Source organism: Gracilinanus agilis, chromosome 2 (genome assembly GCF_016433145.1).
Source record: "Gracilinanus agilis isolate LMUSP501 chromosome 2, AgileGrace, whole genome shotgun sequence".
NCBI lineage: Eukaryota > Metazoa > Chordata > Mammalia > Didelphimorphia > Didelphidae > Gracilinanus > Gracilinanus agilis.
In genome coordinates, this window is record NC_058131.1 from 709,097,006 (window position 1) to 709,111,036 (window position 14,031).

At 44.6% G+C, this 14,031-nt stretch overlaps 1 protein-coding gene across 1 annotated transcript; it reads left to right on the forward strand.

Annotated features, from left to right (window-relative positions):
* The first annotated feature begins 214 nt into the window (after positions 1 to 214).
* Positions 215 to 13,441, forward strand: LOC123234425 (ankyrin-3-like). Its single transcript, XM_044660326.1, has 5 exons — positions 215 to 250; positions 569 to 667; positions 10,160 to 10,258; positions 10,347 to 10,445; positions 13,188 to 13,441. Exons 1-5 carry the CDS (start codon positions 215 to 217, stop codon positions 13,347 to 13,349), a joined length of 495 nt encoding a protein of 164 aa, XP_044516261.1. The 3' UTR covers positions 13,350 to 13,441.
* The last annotated feature ends 590 nt before the right edge of the window (positions 13,442 to 14,031 follow it).

Genomic DNA, 14,031 nt, shown 5'->3' on the forward strand with positions numbered 1-14,031 from the left:
TCTGGTTTCGTCTGTGTGGGTAATCCCTTCCATCACTTAGCAGTGCCTGGCACATACTCGGTGCTTAATAAATACTCACTGATTGACTGATACAGATCCCAAACCTTCTAGATCTTACTAAAGGCCCCAAGGAATTGCTGAGTCCTAAAGCAAGCACTAGCCTGTGGTCAAACCTAGCCATGAGCCTCTTCGGTCACAGACTGGCCCTTGGGCTATGGTCCTAGGACCAGCTCGTGTCCTACTAGCTTTGGTGGGAGAACACAGGATCGCCTCTAGGCTGCAGTGGGGCACTAGAGGAGGACGTCAGTGCGAGGAAAAGGCTTGATTTTTTGGATCATTGGCAAAAGGAAATTTTGGTGATGTAGAAAGCAAAAGCCTCTTGAGGACAGGTACTTTCTCAAATGCATCCTCAATCCTGGCATACAGTTGTTGCTTAATAAATGCTTATGGGTTGACTGGTTTTATGAGTCATGGTTTCTGGTCTTTGTTAAAAGTATGCCTTTCTATCTTATCAATTCTGTGTTTTTTTCATGGACTAAAAAATGGCCTGTTTTTATCTGTTTTCCAGAGTGGCCTGACACCCCTCCACCTGGCCGCCCAAGAGGACAGGGTGAACGTGGCCGAGGTCCTGGTGAACCAGGGAGCAGCCATCGATGCCCCAACCAAGGTAGGGCCCGCCGCTCCCTGTGGCAAACATCACTCATCCCGCCACTGGAAAAGCATCTGTGGAGCACATGTCCCATCACGCTCCCTGTGGGCGGCACCTCAGATGTTCTCCAGGATAACTTTTTGACCCATCAGTTGTCTTTTCTCCAGGGAGACTGAAACAATATTATTTTACCATGACTTTTTTATTAAGTAATTTGTATCGTAAATAATAGCAGTCTCAATAAAAACAATGAAAGACATTAAATAAGCAATAAAATCACCAAGGAAACAGAAGCATCAAACTATTTCATTTCCAAAAGTAAAACATACACATAAATAATACAATATCATATCAATAAAAATGTATAATTATATCACATATAATAAATATGATATACCTATATAATATAAACCTATTGATAATATAAATTTTTATGTAATGATCTTATAAATATATATTTATCCTATAAATATTTATATATTAAATGTGTATTTATCATATAAATATTTATATGATTTTATAATATAGCTATGCAATATAAACCTATTTATAATATAAATATTTATGTAATGATCTTATAAATATATATTTATCATATAAATCTTTATATATTAAATGTGTATTTATCATATAAATATTTATATAATGATTTTATAATATAACTATGCAATAGAAACCTATTTATAACATAAATATTTATATTATGATTTTATAATATAACTATATAAATAATATAATACCTAATTATATTTATTTAAAATTCTTTTGTTTATATAAAATGCCTATTTTATGTAATAATACACATTTCTACAAAATTCCACCCACTAATGATCATTCCCCCTTCTTCCCTCTAGATCTCTCTCTCCTAATCTCTTCCCCTCTCTTCACTTAGCAGATTTTTGGTGTGTTTTTTTTCACATTGTCCTAGTGGGTGCGCAGGCTGCCTCTCTCCTCCTGCTTCCCTCCACGCTAGGGTTTCCCAGAAACGGTCTCCTGGTCCTCTGTACGTCTTCTTCTAGAGCACCAGGATCCCATTGTGTCCAAAGGCGACGGTTTCTTCAGCCTTTCCCCAGTGATGGGGCCCGGAGGATGACTGGCACTTCTTAATGTTATAAATAAATCCTTTGATCATCACAGAATATACCTAGTTGGGAAGAATTTGAGGTTCCATCAGGGGTGACCCATAACTGGACAGAAATCCCAGGATGTCTTTTTATACACAGAAAAATCTCTTTAAAAAATAATGCCCTTCGTGGTGAGATCCCTGGGCCGAGGGGTCTCATCAGTTCTGTAGCTCTTCTGGCATGTCACTAAGATGAAGCTTTCTTTTGAAATACCATTTTCTTTTCCTAAGCAACATAATAACAATAATATTTATATAACGCCTACTACGTGCCAGATACCATGCCAACTGCTTTACAATTATTATCCCTTTTGATCTTCACAACCACCCTGGAAAACTGGTACTATTATTATACCCATTTTACAGATGAGTAACAAATAGAAACTCCTCATTATAGAAAGCCATTCAATCTAGAGGCGAGTTGTTTGATCCCTTCAGTTCTGTTCTACTCTTGGTGACCCCATTTGGGGTTTTCTTGGCATCTCTTTGCCATTTCTTTCTCTAGTTCATTTTACAGCTGAGAAAAACTGAGGCAAACAGGGTAAGTGACTGGCCCAGGGTCACACAGCTAATTAGTATCTGAGGTCAAATTTGAACCCAGGCCTCCATGACTCTAGTATCTACTGTACCACCTTGCAGCCCAAAAGAAGAGAAGAGAAGGAAGGATAAGTCTACATAAATATCTACAAATGAAAAGCTGTGAATCTGTTTTTATAAACTCAGATGGAGCCTCTTAAAAAGCAGAATTTAATTTGCTTAATAGCCTTTTTATCTATTTGAATCATCCAGTTTTTGCAATGCTGATGTGGACTTGGCCTCAGGGAGGCCCAGGTTCAAGTCCCACCTTAGACACTCTTTTCTGAGGCTTTTTTGTCTGTAAAATGGGTATAATAAGATCTTCAGCACTTGCTTCCCAAGGCTGTGATGAGGACCAAATGAAATAAGTCAAGAGATTTCCAAACTCTCAAGCACCTTAGAAACAGCAGCTGGAATTCTTTTATATTCTGGAGGAATGACAGTCTTCCGACTGTCTCCTTTAATTTTTTAAAAAATTTCTTTATTTCCATTAGTTTTTCCTTATTATTATTTATATCATGTATTATTTTATTTTATTATTTCAAGGTCTTTGACTTAATCAACTACCTATTGATGGGTCTTTGGTGATTCAATCTTCAGTTTTCATTTCTTTCCCCTCCAAGTTTTCTAAGTCTTTGATTTAATCAATGGCCTATGATGGGGTCTTTTCATTCCCTTCATTTCTTAAACCCTCACCTTCCATCTTAGAATCAATGCTGTGTGTTGGTTCTAAGACAGAAGTGTGAATGGTAAGGACTCGGCAATAGGGGTTAAATGACTTGCCCAGGGTCACACAGCTAGGAAGTGTCTGAGATCAGATTTGAACCCAGGTCTGGCTCTCAATTCACTGAGCCACCCAGCTGCCCCTGATTCCCTTTCTGATGAGCAAATCTCCTACTTCCCCATAAAAATCACCAAGTGGATTTCATACCCAGAACCAGGATTCAAATTTCATCTAGAAAGAAGAGGATCAGAATCCTATCATTCCCCATGGAAAAGGTGAATCTCTTACAGGGAGCTGCCCTTGTTCAGAATATTCCCTGCCGGAATCTGTATCCGAAGAGGAAGGAGTTTTGCACCTTTTCCCTCCTGGAGGGTCTGAGCTAATATCTGACAACCTCCTCCTACAATATGGCTTTAAGAATATTAGTTATAACGGCTAACATTTAGATGTTATAACATGCTGCCTGCCAGGCGCTGTACCAAGCTCTTAACAAATAGCATCCCGTTTAATCCCTGCAAGAACCCCAGAAGAAATCTTTTAGAAGCTTTATGTCAGGTTTGAGTTATTTAAATAAAGTTTATTCTTTTAAAACAACTAGAGCCCTCCCCAAAAGAAAGGGTTTCTCTGGAGGACTTTAAGCAGAGACGAGACGAGTCCCTTGTCTCGTTGGATCCTCCCAACCACTCTGGGAGCCCGTTGGGCATTATCACCCCCATTTTACAGATGAGGAAACTGACTGGCATCCCGCGGCACACCCAGACCCCACATCCCAAGTGTGTGACTCGGAATTTGAACTCGGGTCTTCCTGACTCCGGGCCAAGCAGTCCAGATAGGCAGCGGCAACACGGAGCTTCAGAGGAGTTTGCCAGTTTGGACTGGTAGAAGGAAATAGAGCGCTGGGAGAACCCTGAACCCATCAGAGGGCGCGGTCAAAGAAGAGCTCCGCCATCTTGGTTCCAGGCCCACTCGGAAGACTTCAAGCAGAGTGCGGAGGATTCTCTTATCTTTGTTGTCTTGGTGAAGAAGCCGGTTTGGTGTCGTCCCCCTGTTTTTGGTCCCTCGCTCTGCTATGAGCGTCTGGTTAAGATTGCCAGGTGGGTAACGGCTGCGAGGTGTAGACAGGACAGAAAACCTCGGCGTCCTAAAGGAGCCCCAGCGAGAGACGGCAGAAGCATCTGCCCCGATTTCTGTCCCTTCTAGAGAAAAGCGCTCAAAGGAGGGTCCTCGATGGCAGCAGAGGCAGATCCCAGGCCTGGAGAAGCAGGAGGGACGCCGGTGGCCGCTTAGCCTGGCCCGTCTCCGAGAGGAGCCCCACGACCGCATCCCCAGCCAGCGGTCATCCGATCTCTGCTGGAAACCCTCCAGAAGCGACCCCTTCCCTTCTCGGGCAGCTCTGCTGGTTCCGGAGCTTTTCCCCCCAATCTTCTAGCCTCGCTTGGTCTCCGCTCCTGGGGCTGCCCCCTGGGGCCAAGATGAACCAGTCTAAGCCGTTTTCCACCCGGAGTTCCAGGGGCTGAGAGTTCGTATTGATCTCATCAGCCTTCTAACCCAAACCACAGGCAGAAGGAATCCTGGCAAGTAACTTGGCCTCTGCCTGCTTCGATTGCTCCATCTGCAAAACGGGGATCTTAATAGCAATATTAGCAATAAAAATCATAGCAGTACTCAGCTCTGGGAGGATCCAATGAGAGAAGGGCATCATCCAGTCTCTGCTTAGATTTCTCTGGAGAAAACCCATTTTACTTTGGGACAGCTCTAATTGTTTTTAAATAAGAAACTTTATTTAAACAACTCAAAACTTAAAGATTTTCTGGGTCCAGCTTTCATTCTTTGCTCCTGGCTCTGCCCTTTAGGTCCAAGAAGAACAAATCTAATCCCTCTTCTACATGGAATCATAGCATTTGAGAGTCGGATAGGCTCTCAGGGGCATCTCAGTCTAACCTTTATTCTAAAGGAATCCTTCAGGGGGCAGCTGGGTAGCTCAGTGGATGGAGAGCCAGACTTAGAGACCAGAAGTCCTAGGTTCAAATGTGACCTCAGACACTCCCCAGCTGTGTGACCCTGGGCAAGTCACTTGACCCCCATTGCCTAGCCCTTACCGCTTTTCTATCTGGGAAGTATTGATTCCAAGATGGAAGGTAAAGGTTTAAAAAATAAAAACAAAATACCTAACAAGTGGCCATCCATCTAAGCCTCTGTTTAACAACCTCCTGGGAAGCAATGGGTCTTATTTGGGGAAAGACAGCTTCTCTAATTAAATTTGTTTCACTGATCATCATCGCTCTCTCTTTTTCTCTTTCCCCCCAGTAATGTTCTAGACTGCTAAGGGTCCAGGATATCCTGGCTACTAAGTCACGACAAAAAGCTCAAGCCGAGCACTCCCTGAGGGCCACCAGAATAGATCTGAAACCTCTCAGGATAAGGAAATTGTTAGCTGGCTTTTTTCTCCTTCTGAGACACATTTGGGCATCCAAAACAAAATGACAAACCAAGACCATAAGCACGTCGGGGACATAAACACACATTTGTCCACTGCCGAGTCCCTTTATGGCACTCTGGACCTTCTCGTGTCCGTAGCCCCGTCTTCCCAGCCGATGGGAGAGAAAGCGTCGTCCCTAGACAGCAAGGACACCGCGACAGCCATTTACTGGATGGCCATTTACTGAGCGTGTGCTGTGTGCCTCGCACGGTGCTAAGGGCTCAGGGATAGAGAAGGCGACAGAATACCGAGTCCGGCACCTGATGGAGACCAGCACAATACAGAAAAGCCGGGTGACGTAGCGGCTGGGCACTGGGCTTGAGTCAGGAAGCCTTCCCCAAACCCTTTCGTTCCAGGCTTTCCCTCTTTCAATGACTTCCTATTTAGCCTGTATATTTTGTGTATATTTATTGGCGTATTTTCTCCCCTGTTCGATTGTGAGCTCCATGAGGGATGGGGCCATCTCTGTCTCTTTTTGTATTTTAGCCCAGTGCCCCGCCTATAGTAGGCACGTAATACTGATGGACTAATTATCGTGTGACTCTGGGCAAGTCACTTAAGTACTTTGGCCCTCAGTTTACTCATCTGTCAAATGAGGGTTTGGGACTTGATGAGCTCTAACACCCCTTCTGCGCTTAAATCTGAGAGGCTGTGATGTTGGTAGCAGAAGCCCCAGCTTTCCCCAGCTTCTCACCGTGGGGCTGAGCATACGTCAGTGCCCCTTCCGTGGGTGTTCCTTGGCAAGGAGCCAACATTAAGACATGGCACTGCATCAGGCTCCTGGCCATCCCAGGTCAGAGGCAGAATATTTGCTTTCAGAAAGCCTCTGCTTCTCTATTTCCTTCTTGGGGCAGTTACTGTCCCATAAAATGAGCAGAGTCTGTAATTCTCTTTTAATTATAGTATTTGTACCTAGAGAGAAAGGGGGAGGAGTGAGAACTTGCCTCCAGGCTTTGCTGGGACATTTAACTTTCTAACTAAAGAGGCTAACACCAGCTCGGGCTGAAGAAGCTCAGAAGAGGAAGAAAGCCCGGATGGAGTCCTTCTTTTCTTGGGACAGAAGTGCAACTTGGGATTTGATCTGTAGAGGAAATTCCCAATGTAGAAACTGCTTCCCCTGATAAATTTGGCAACCACTATTTTTTGCTGTTCTTCAATCGTGTCTGATTCTTTGTGACCCCATTTGGGGTTTTCTTGACAGCCATACTGGAGTGGTTTGCCATTTACTTCTCCAGTTCATTCTACAGATGAGGAAACTGAGGCAGAATTAAATGACTTGCTCAGAGTCACACAGCTAGTAAGTCCTGAGGCCATTTTTGAACTCAGGTCTTCCTGACTCCAGTGAGCCACCCAGCTGCCTCTGACTCTGTTGCTTCTAAGCTTAGCGTGTTCCCTGGGGCATTAGGAGGATAAGAGATTTACCCAGAATCAGAGAACTAATGTTTCTGAGGTCACACTAGAACCCAGAGGTTTCTGACCCTGAAACCAGCCCTCTATCCATGATATCGTAGGACCTCTCATGATGAGGGGCAGTAAGAGGTGGCTCAGTGGATAAAAAATCAAACATAGAGACAGGAGGTCCTGGTTCAAATCTGATCTCAGATACTTCCCAGCTGTGTGACCCTGGGCAAGTCACTTAACTCCAGTTGCCTTAGCCCTTGCCACTCTTCTGCCTTGGAACCAATACTTAGTATTGATTTTAAGATGGAAAGTGAGTATATAATAATAACAACAACAATAATATCATGAGCAATATCGCACGTAATAGCAGACATTGGTGTGATGCTTTAAGATTCCCAAAGTGTTTTCCTCACCCCTCCATCCTATGAGCTCAGTATTTCAAGAATCATCACCAGTTTATAGATTAGGAAACTGAGTCAAGAGACTTTGTCCTAAGTCATGCATCCCGTAGCTGTCATAGGGGGAATTCCAACCCCGATCCCTCCCAATTCCAACTCATTCTGTAGCTCTTTCCAACACATTGTCCTGGAGTTAGCTTCCAAAAATAATCTGGTGACTGCCTTTAAGTGGGCTTGGTACGTCTCATACCCTTCGCCTTGCTCTTGGCCCTTCACTAGACCAAGGTGAACAGGCAGGGATCACAGAACTAGAGCAGGGAGGAATCAGGAGCTGTCTGGTCCAACCTCATCACTGGACAGATTAGGAAACAAGTGATTTAGCCAAGGGCCAAGGAGACACAGAGCGCAGGCCACTTACTAAGGAGATCTGAACCCAGTCCTCTGGCTTGAGAGTCACTGCTGGCCCTACCGTGGTCCGTCCACTCTAATACCTTCACGTTACAAAGGAAGAAATGGAGGCCTGGGAGATTCGGTAACTTGTCCAAGGTCGCACAGGTAGTGAGTATCAGAGGGCGGGGGGAATCAGAACTCCAGCCCAATTTGAAAGGAACAAAACAGAAGCTGATTCTTTTCTTAAAAATAAAATAAAATAAAATCAAAAAGAAAGATCTGATCCAGCCGCTTCTGTTTTCCTTTATGTACGAGGCTTCCTTTTTAATTAAAAAAAAAAAAGGCCCCAAATTCCCACAAAGCAGTGATGAGTAGATTGAGCTAGTACCCATTGCTAAAAAGCCACTATGATTTCGGTACCGCTCCTTTTTTTTAAACCCTCACCTTCCATCTTAGATTTAATACTGTGTATTGGTTCCAAGGCAGAAGAACAATAAGGACCAGGCAATGGGGATTAAGTGAGATGTCGAGGGTCACACAGCTAGGAATTATCTGAGCTTAGATTTGAACCTAGGACCTCCCATCTCCAGGCGTCACCCTCTGTGCCCTGTGCCACCTAGCTGCCCCTCAGTGCCACTCTTGAATGGATTGGTGTTTTTGCTTGCCACGAGAGCATCTGCCTCCTTTTGAACCCTTGGAATAGAGCTTCGGTGACAAATTCTTGCAGCCCCTCTGTGGCCTGGGTCATGCTCATGCACAAATGTGTTTATGTCTGGGTGAAAATGGGAGCCAAAAATTATTTCAGAATGATTACATTTTTATTTAGAAATTGTTCCAATGATTCAATTATTTACTTTTGGAAGCTCAGTTTCTCAACCTGTCACAGGCCCAAAACAGCAATTACATGAAAATGATCGTTTCCCATCTTCCACTTTGCTTTATTACATTCCATTTCCTTTATGAAGAATGGGCCATAAAAGAAAACATGCCTGGAAAAACGAGTTTCACAACATTTGAACTAGAAAAGGGGATTTCAGACATCTCAAAGGGCTTCCTAAGCCTTGAGCTTTCCCCAAAAGAGAAAACAGTCTATGCAGAGTTCCAGCAAAACAGTCCTTGTTGCCCACAGGTGTCTTTGATGACTCCTGTCCAAAGAGATGCTCGTAGGGCAGGGACCTGGGGCTCGGGAGGTGGTGATCCCATGGTGCTCTGGATGGCTGGACCGGTTATCCATTCATCATTAACCCACCCTTTTCTGTGGCCCGAAAGAGAAGCTGGCTCTTGTGTGGTGTCACCAGAAGGAGACTGGACCCCAGACGGATTCCTTGTTCAACCACAGAAACTCATGAACTTTTGGATACTAATGAGTAATAATGTAGACCCTCCCGCCGTCTAGGCAGATCAATCCATTGTAGAGGATTTATTAAATGCCTGCTGTTTACCAGGCACTTACTGTGTGAGGGGATACAAGTACAGGAAACGAAACCATCACTACTCTCAAGAAATTTCATCTAAGATGGAGTGTCTACACTGACAAGATCTCCTGTCAGGGCTGACGTAGGGGAATGTGGCTAGCCTTGAGCTGGAATGAATCCATTGACGATGCTTCCTCAGTGTGCAGTTAAACTAATAGATTTGTAGGGACTGGGATGGAGGTCATCAGGGTATACCATTGGGCTTCTCCCTATCCCTTCAAAAGTCACACCCACTTACCCAGGTACACAAATCAGAGTCTTTTTTGTTTCCACAATAAACTCCAGGATCTCTGATTTCCTTAGGATGGCCGTGGCTAGATCTTCCAGTGATACCATTGACGCTTCACCCACTGCTCTCTAAGGCTTTGTCCTCCCCCTCCGCTTATCCATATCCTTCCGAGTTTGCAAGGGCCAGCTCATATCTCACTTTCCTCACAAGACCTGGAAGGATTCAGGGACACAATGGGTAGAATTTAAATTCAGCTTCAGACACTACCTGGGTGACCTTGAGTAAGTCATTTAACTCGCTGAGCCTCAGTTTCCTCACCTGTAAAAGGAGGAGGTTGGATGAGTTGTCCTCTGAGGTCCCTTCCAACTCTCTTTATGATGCCGGGATGGCACTCATGAATAAATGAGTGAGTCAGTGCTGAGGAATCAGGACAAGATCTCAGCTCCATCCCTGACTAATCTTAAGATCCTGAGAAAGTCACCCAACCTCTCTGGGGCTCAAGGCCTGGGCGTCAGTGAGAGGGAAGATAATCCCACTTGCCCCATCTTCTTCCAACCTCCTTGTCTGGATAGTTGAACGCAAGGTTAGTCCTAGGATGTTAGTCATGCTGGACAAACGTCAGGGGAGAGTTTAATCGCCTCCCAAAGCAGCCTCCCCACCCTTTGGCCGCTCCGTGTGGCCACTGATTAACGTCCACCTCTGTCTTCCCCCCCAGATGGGCTACACGCCACTCCACGTGGGCTGCCACTACGGGAACATCAAGATCGTGAACTTCCTGCTCCAGCATTTCGCGAAGGTTAATGCCAAAACGAAGGTGAGTGAGGACCATCCCGGCCTCCCTGCTAGTGGCCTCGTGGCAGGTAGAGCGGTAAAACATGTCCCTTCTTTCATCCCCTCTGCAGAATGGCTACACCCCCCTCCACCAGGCAGCCCAGCAGGGCCACACACACATCATCAACATCTTACTGCAGAACAACGCCTCCCCCAACGAGCTCACTGTGGTAAGTGAGGCCAGAAAGGACGGGCGGTCCGGGGGGCCGGTGGGAGGAGGAGGAGGCGGCCTTGGGCATCGCGGCCATTGCTTTGGTACATCTGATGAACAAAGATGGAGGATGTCTTTGGTCCAACAGGATGAGTCAAAGCGTGCAGTCTCCTATGGTTGTACCTTTATAGGCACACAGAGAAAGGAAGTCCCTGAATTCTTTTCTTTTAACCCTTCCCTTCCATCTTAGAATCAAAACTGTGTAGGAGTTCCAAGACAGGAGAGAGGTGAGGGCTGAGTCATTGGCGTTAGGTGATTTGTCCAGCTTCACATGACGAGGAAGTGCCTGAGGTCAGATTTGAGCCCTGGACCTTCCATCTCTAGGCCTGGCTCTATCCATTGAGTCATCTAGTCCCTAAACTCTTCATGCACTATTGAATGGCCAACCGGTGAGACGTGTGTCTGTCTGAGGTGGGAAAACAAGTTCCTGCCTTATGTCAACTTTCAAGGCTCTGAGCCTCTTCACACGGCTTTCCAGAACTATTTAAGCTCTCCTATGAACTACTGGCATGAGTACCATCAAATGTGGGGGGAACTGGCTGGGGAGGGGACTTGAGGAAAATGGTGGATTCTCACCCATCAGTCTCGCCGATTTCCATTTACGGTGGGTCCCCTTTTAGCCCGTCTCCAGCAAGTATTCAAAAACATCACAATAGGCAAAAGTAATCAGTACTAATCAGGTTTCCCCAAGAAAGGCGCACATCCCACAATGCAGCTCCAATATTCATCAGGGAAAATTCCACCATGACCTTGTCACGCAGCACAATTGGAAAAGCTCCATCTTGGGCTAGCTAAGAGTGAGAAGCATCAACTGCGTGCTTTTTTATGATAAGGATACTCTGAATCCTAGCTTCTGGGTCCTATGGCTCAATGGTCATAGCCAGAAGCAGGTCTCAGATGCCCACTAAGTACCAACAGATAGGAAGAAAGGCACAAGACAGTCCCTGTTCTCAAGGAGTTCTCCTGGGGGAGAAAACATGGTCTCTGGATTCAGAAGACAAAGGTCGGGATCCCAGTTCTAACCAATGCTCATTGACTCTGTGACCCTGATAAGTCTTGGACTTTTGATTTCTTTATCTCTAAAATGAGAAAAATAAAATAAAATAAAATAAAATAAAATAAAATAAAATAAAATAAAATAAAATAAAATAAAATGAAGGCAATGACAGTGCTGGCATTATGGAGCTAGCTTGGTGGTACAATGGCTAGAGGGCTAGATCCAGAGTCAGCGAGATGGGTTCAAATCCCACCTCAGATACTTCCTAGCTGTGTAGCACGGGAAATGTCATTTTACCTTTTTCATCCTCAGTTTCCTTAACTGGAGAATAGAAATAATAATAGCCTCTTCCTCCCAGGGTTGTTGTTAGTGTAAGTAAATAATACTTGTAGAGCTCTTTGTAAATCTTAAAGTACTACATAAATGTTAGCTATCATTGTATAAATGCATTGTCTGACTCACAGAACTAGGAGGAGGTTTCTTTGTAAAGCTTAAAGTTGTATAGAAATGATTTGTTCCATATTTATAGTAGTACATTTTAATAATGTGATACAGTTATTATAATGAACATTTCTGAATTATTTATGTTTGGTTTTTTCAGTTATGTGTAGAAGCAATTTTCAACAATTGTTTTCTGACATTTTAAGATTCTGATTTTTGGAGGGTGGCTGGGTGGCTCGGTGGATTGAGAACCAGGCCCAGAAATGGGAGATTCTGAGTTCAAATGTGACCTTAGACGTTTCCCAGCTGGGTGACCCTGGGCAAGTCACTTGACCCCCATTGCCTAGCCCTTACTGCTCTTCTACACAGTATCGATTCTAAGACGGAAGGTAAGGGTTTGAAAAAAAATTCCAATTTTTGGAATCTTATTTCCCAAGGCAGTAAAGAGTCCAATGTAGATTATACCAATGCTTCCATGAAATACACATTTCTAGTATAATGAACATTGATGCTAATTCTTTAGATGAGATCTGGATAAGGCAATGAGAGTGGGTGCCTTCTGTTCCATCTATAAGCCTAGAGGGTCACCCAGGGGGCCCCAGAAAGCTAAGTGACTTGCCTGGATTCACTCAGCCAGGATGTAGAAGAGAAGACTTGAACTTCCTGACTCCAGGCTGGCCCTCCATCTACCAAGCCTCGCCACCACTCTATAACAATCAATAATGACATAATTATTGGTTTATGGCCACTAGTAATATACAGCCACACAACAGCCCTGTGTGATAGCTAGTGTGATCGTTATTATCATCATCGCTATCTCCTTTTCACAGATAAGTAAACTGAAGTTCAATGGTAACCCCAATCACATAGCTAGTAAGTGGAAAAGGCTGAAACTTGAACTCAGGTCTTCAGACTTTGAGCCAGAGGTGTGCTGCCTGCTTTATGCAGCTATTAGAGAAGGAAATGGCCAACCACTCCAGTATTTTTGCCAAGAAAACCCTAGCTGGGATTATGGAGTCAGATGTGGCGGAAACACCACAATGAAAAGTCACTTCACCCTGGTTGCCTCAGTTTCCTCATCTGGAAAATGAGCTGGAGGAGGAAATGGCAAACCGCTGCAGTATCTACGCCAAGAAAACCCCAAACAGGGTCACTAAGAGTCAGACACCACAGAAATGAATGAACAACAAAACTGTGTAGCTAAACTTTCTTTGTTGAAATGAAGCCGGTATTCCTAATGCCTTCCTGATGTTTTCCCCCCAGAATGGAAACACAGCCCTGGCCATTGCAAAAAGACTCGGCTACATCTCGGTGGTTGACACCCTCAAGGTGGTCACAGAGGAGACCATGACAACAATCGTAAGTGCACTTCTCTTTTCCTCATGGCACTTGCAGAGTTCGTGGACCATTGGCTCATCGTCCTAAAACCTCACGCAACAGAGCCTTGCCTTGTCCTCCAGATTCTAGAAAGCTGAAGTCAAAATTGACGCTACACTCACAAAATCACAGACTCAGAGCCCCTACTCTCACTCAGTCAATCAATAAATATTTATTAAGCACCTACTATGCGCCAGGCACTGTGCCGTGTACTGGGTCCCTTTTACAACCTAAACACCAAGAGGTCATTCCAACTTGGCTTTATGAAGGAGGACTCACTACTTTCCAGTTATTCAGATCACATAGTTGGAGCTGGGAGGGGCTTCAGATGCCTTCTAGGAAATCTCCCTTATTTTACAGATAAGGAAACTGAGCCCAAGAGATTTAGAGCTGGAAAGGACCTTTGGAAGTAGGATGTGAACCCACATCCTGTAACCCTAGAGCCAGGGCTCTTTCTACCGGGCCATACTATCTCCTCTAAGACCTGGGAGTTCAGATTGTTAAAAAACTTTTGTTTTTGCTTGGTTTCCCCTTATATCAAGTCTGCCATCTCTCAGCACAGTGATTCCCAGAGTGGGCGCCACTGCCCCCTGGTGGGTGCTGTAGCGGTAATGGCCACAGGTGCATTTGAGGGCAGTGAATAACTGTAAGGGGGCAGTGATAGTATGTGACAGGGGTAAGTCATATTTTTTCTGGAAAGGGGGCGGTAGACCAAAAAAGTTTGGGAACC

Bases quoted from the DNA above. Each gene is read 5' to 3' on its own strand.
- LOC123234425 (XM_044660326.1), top strand. From the start codon at position 215: ATGGTCCTAGGACCAGCTCGTGTCCTACTAGCTTTG. The intron at 668-10,159 runs GTAGGGCCCGCC...CTTCCCCCCCAG, and splicing joins CCATCGATGCCCCAACCAAG to ATGGGCTACACGCCACTCCA. The intron at 10,259-10,346 runs GTGAGTGAGGAC...TCCCCTCTGCAG, and splicing joins AGGTTAATGCCAAAACGAAG to AATGGCTACACCCCCCTCCA.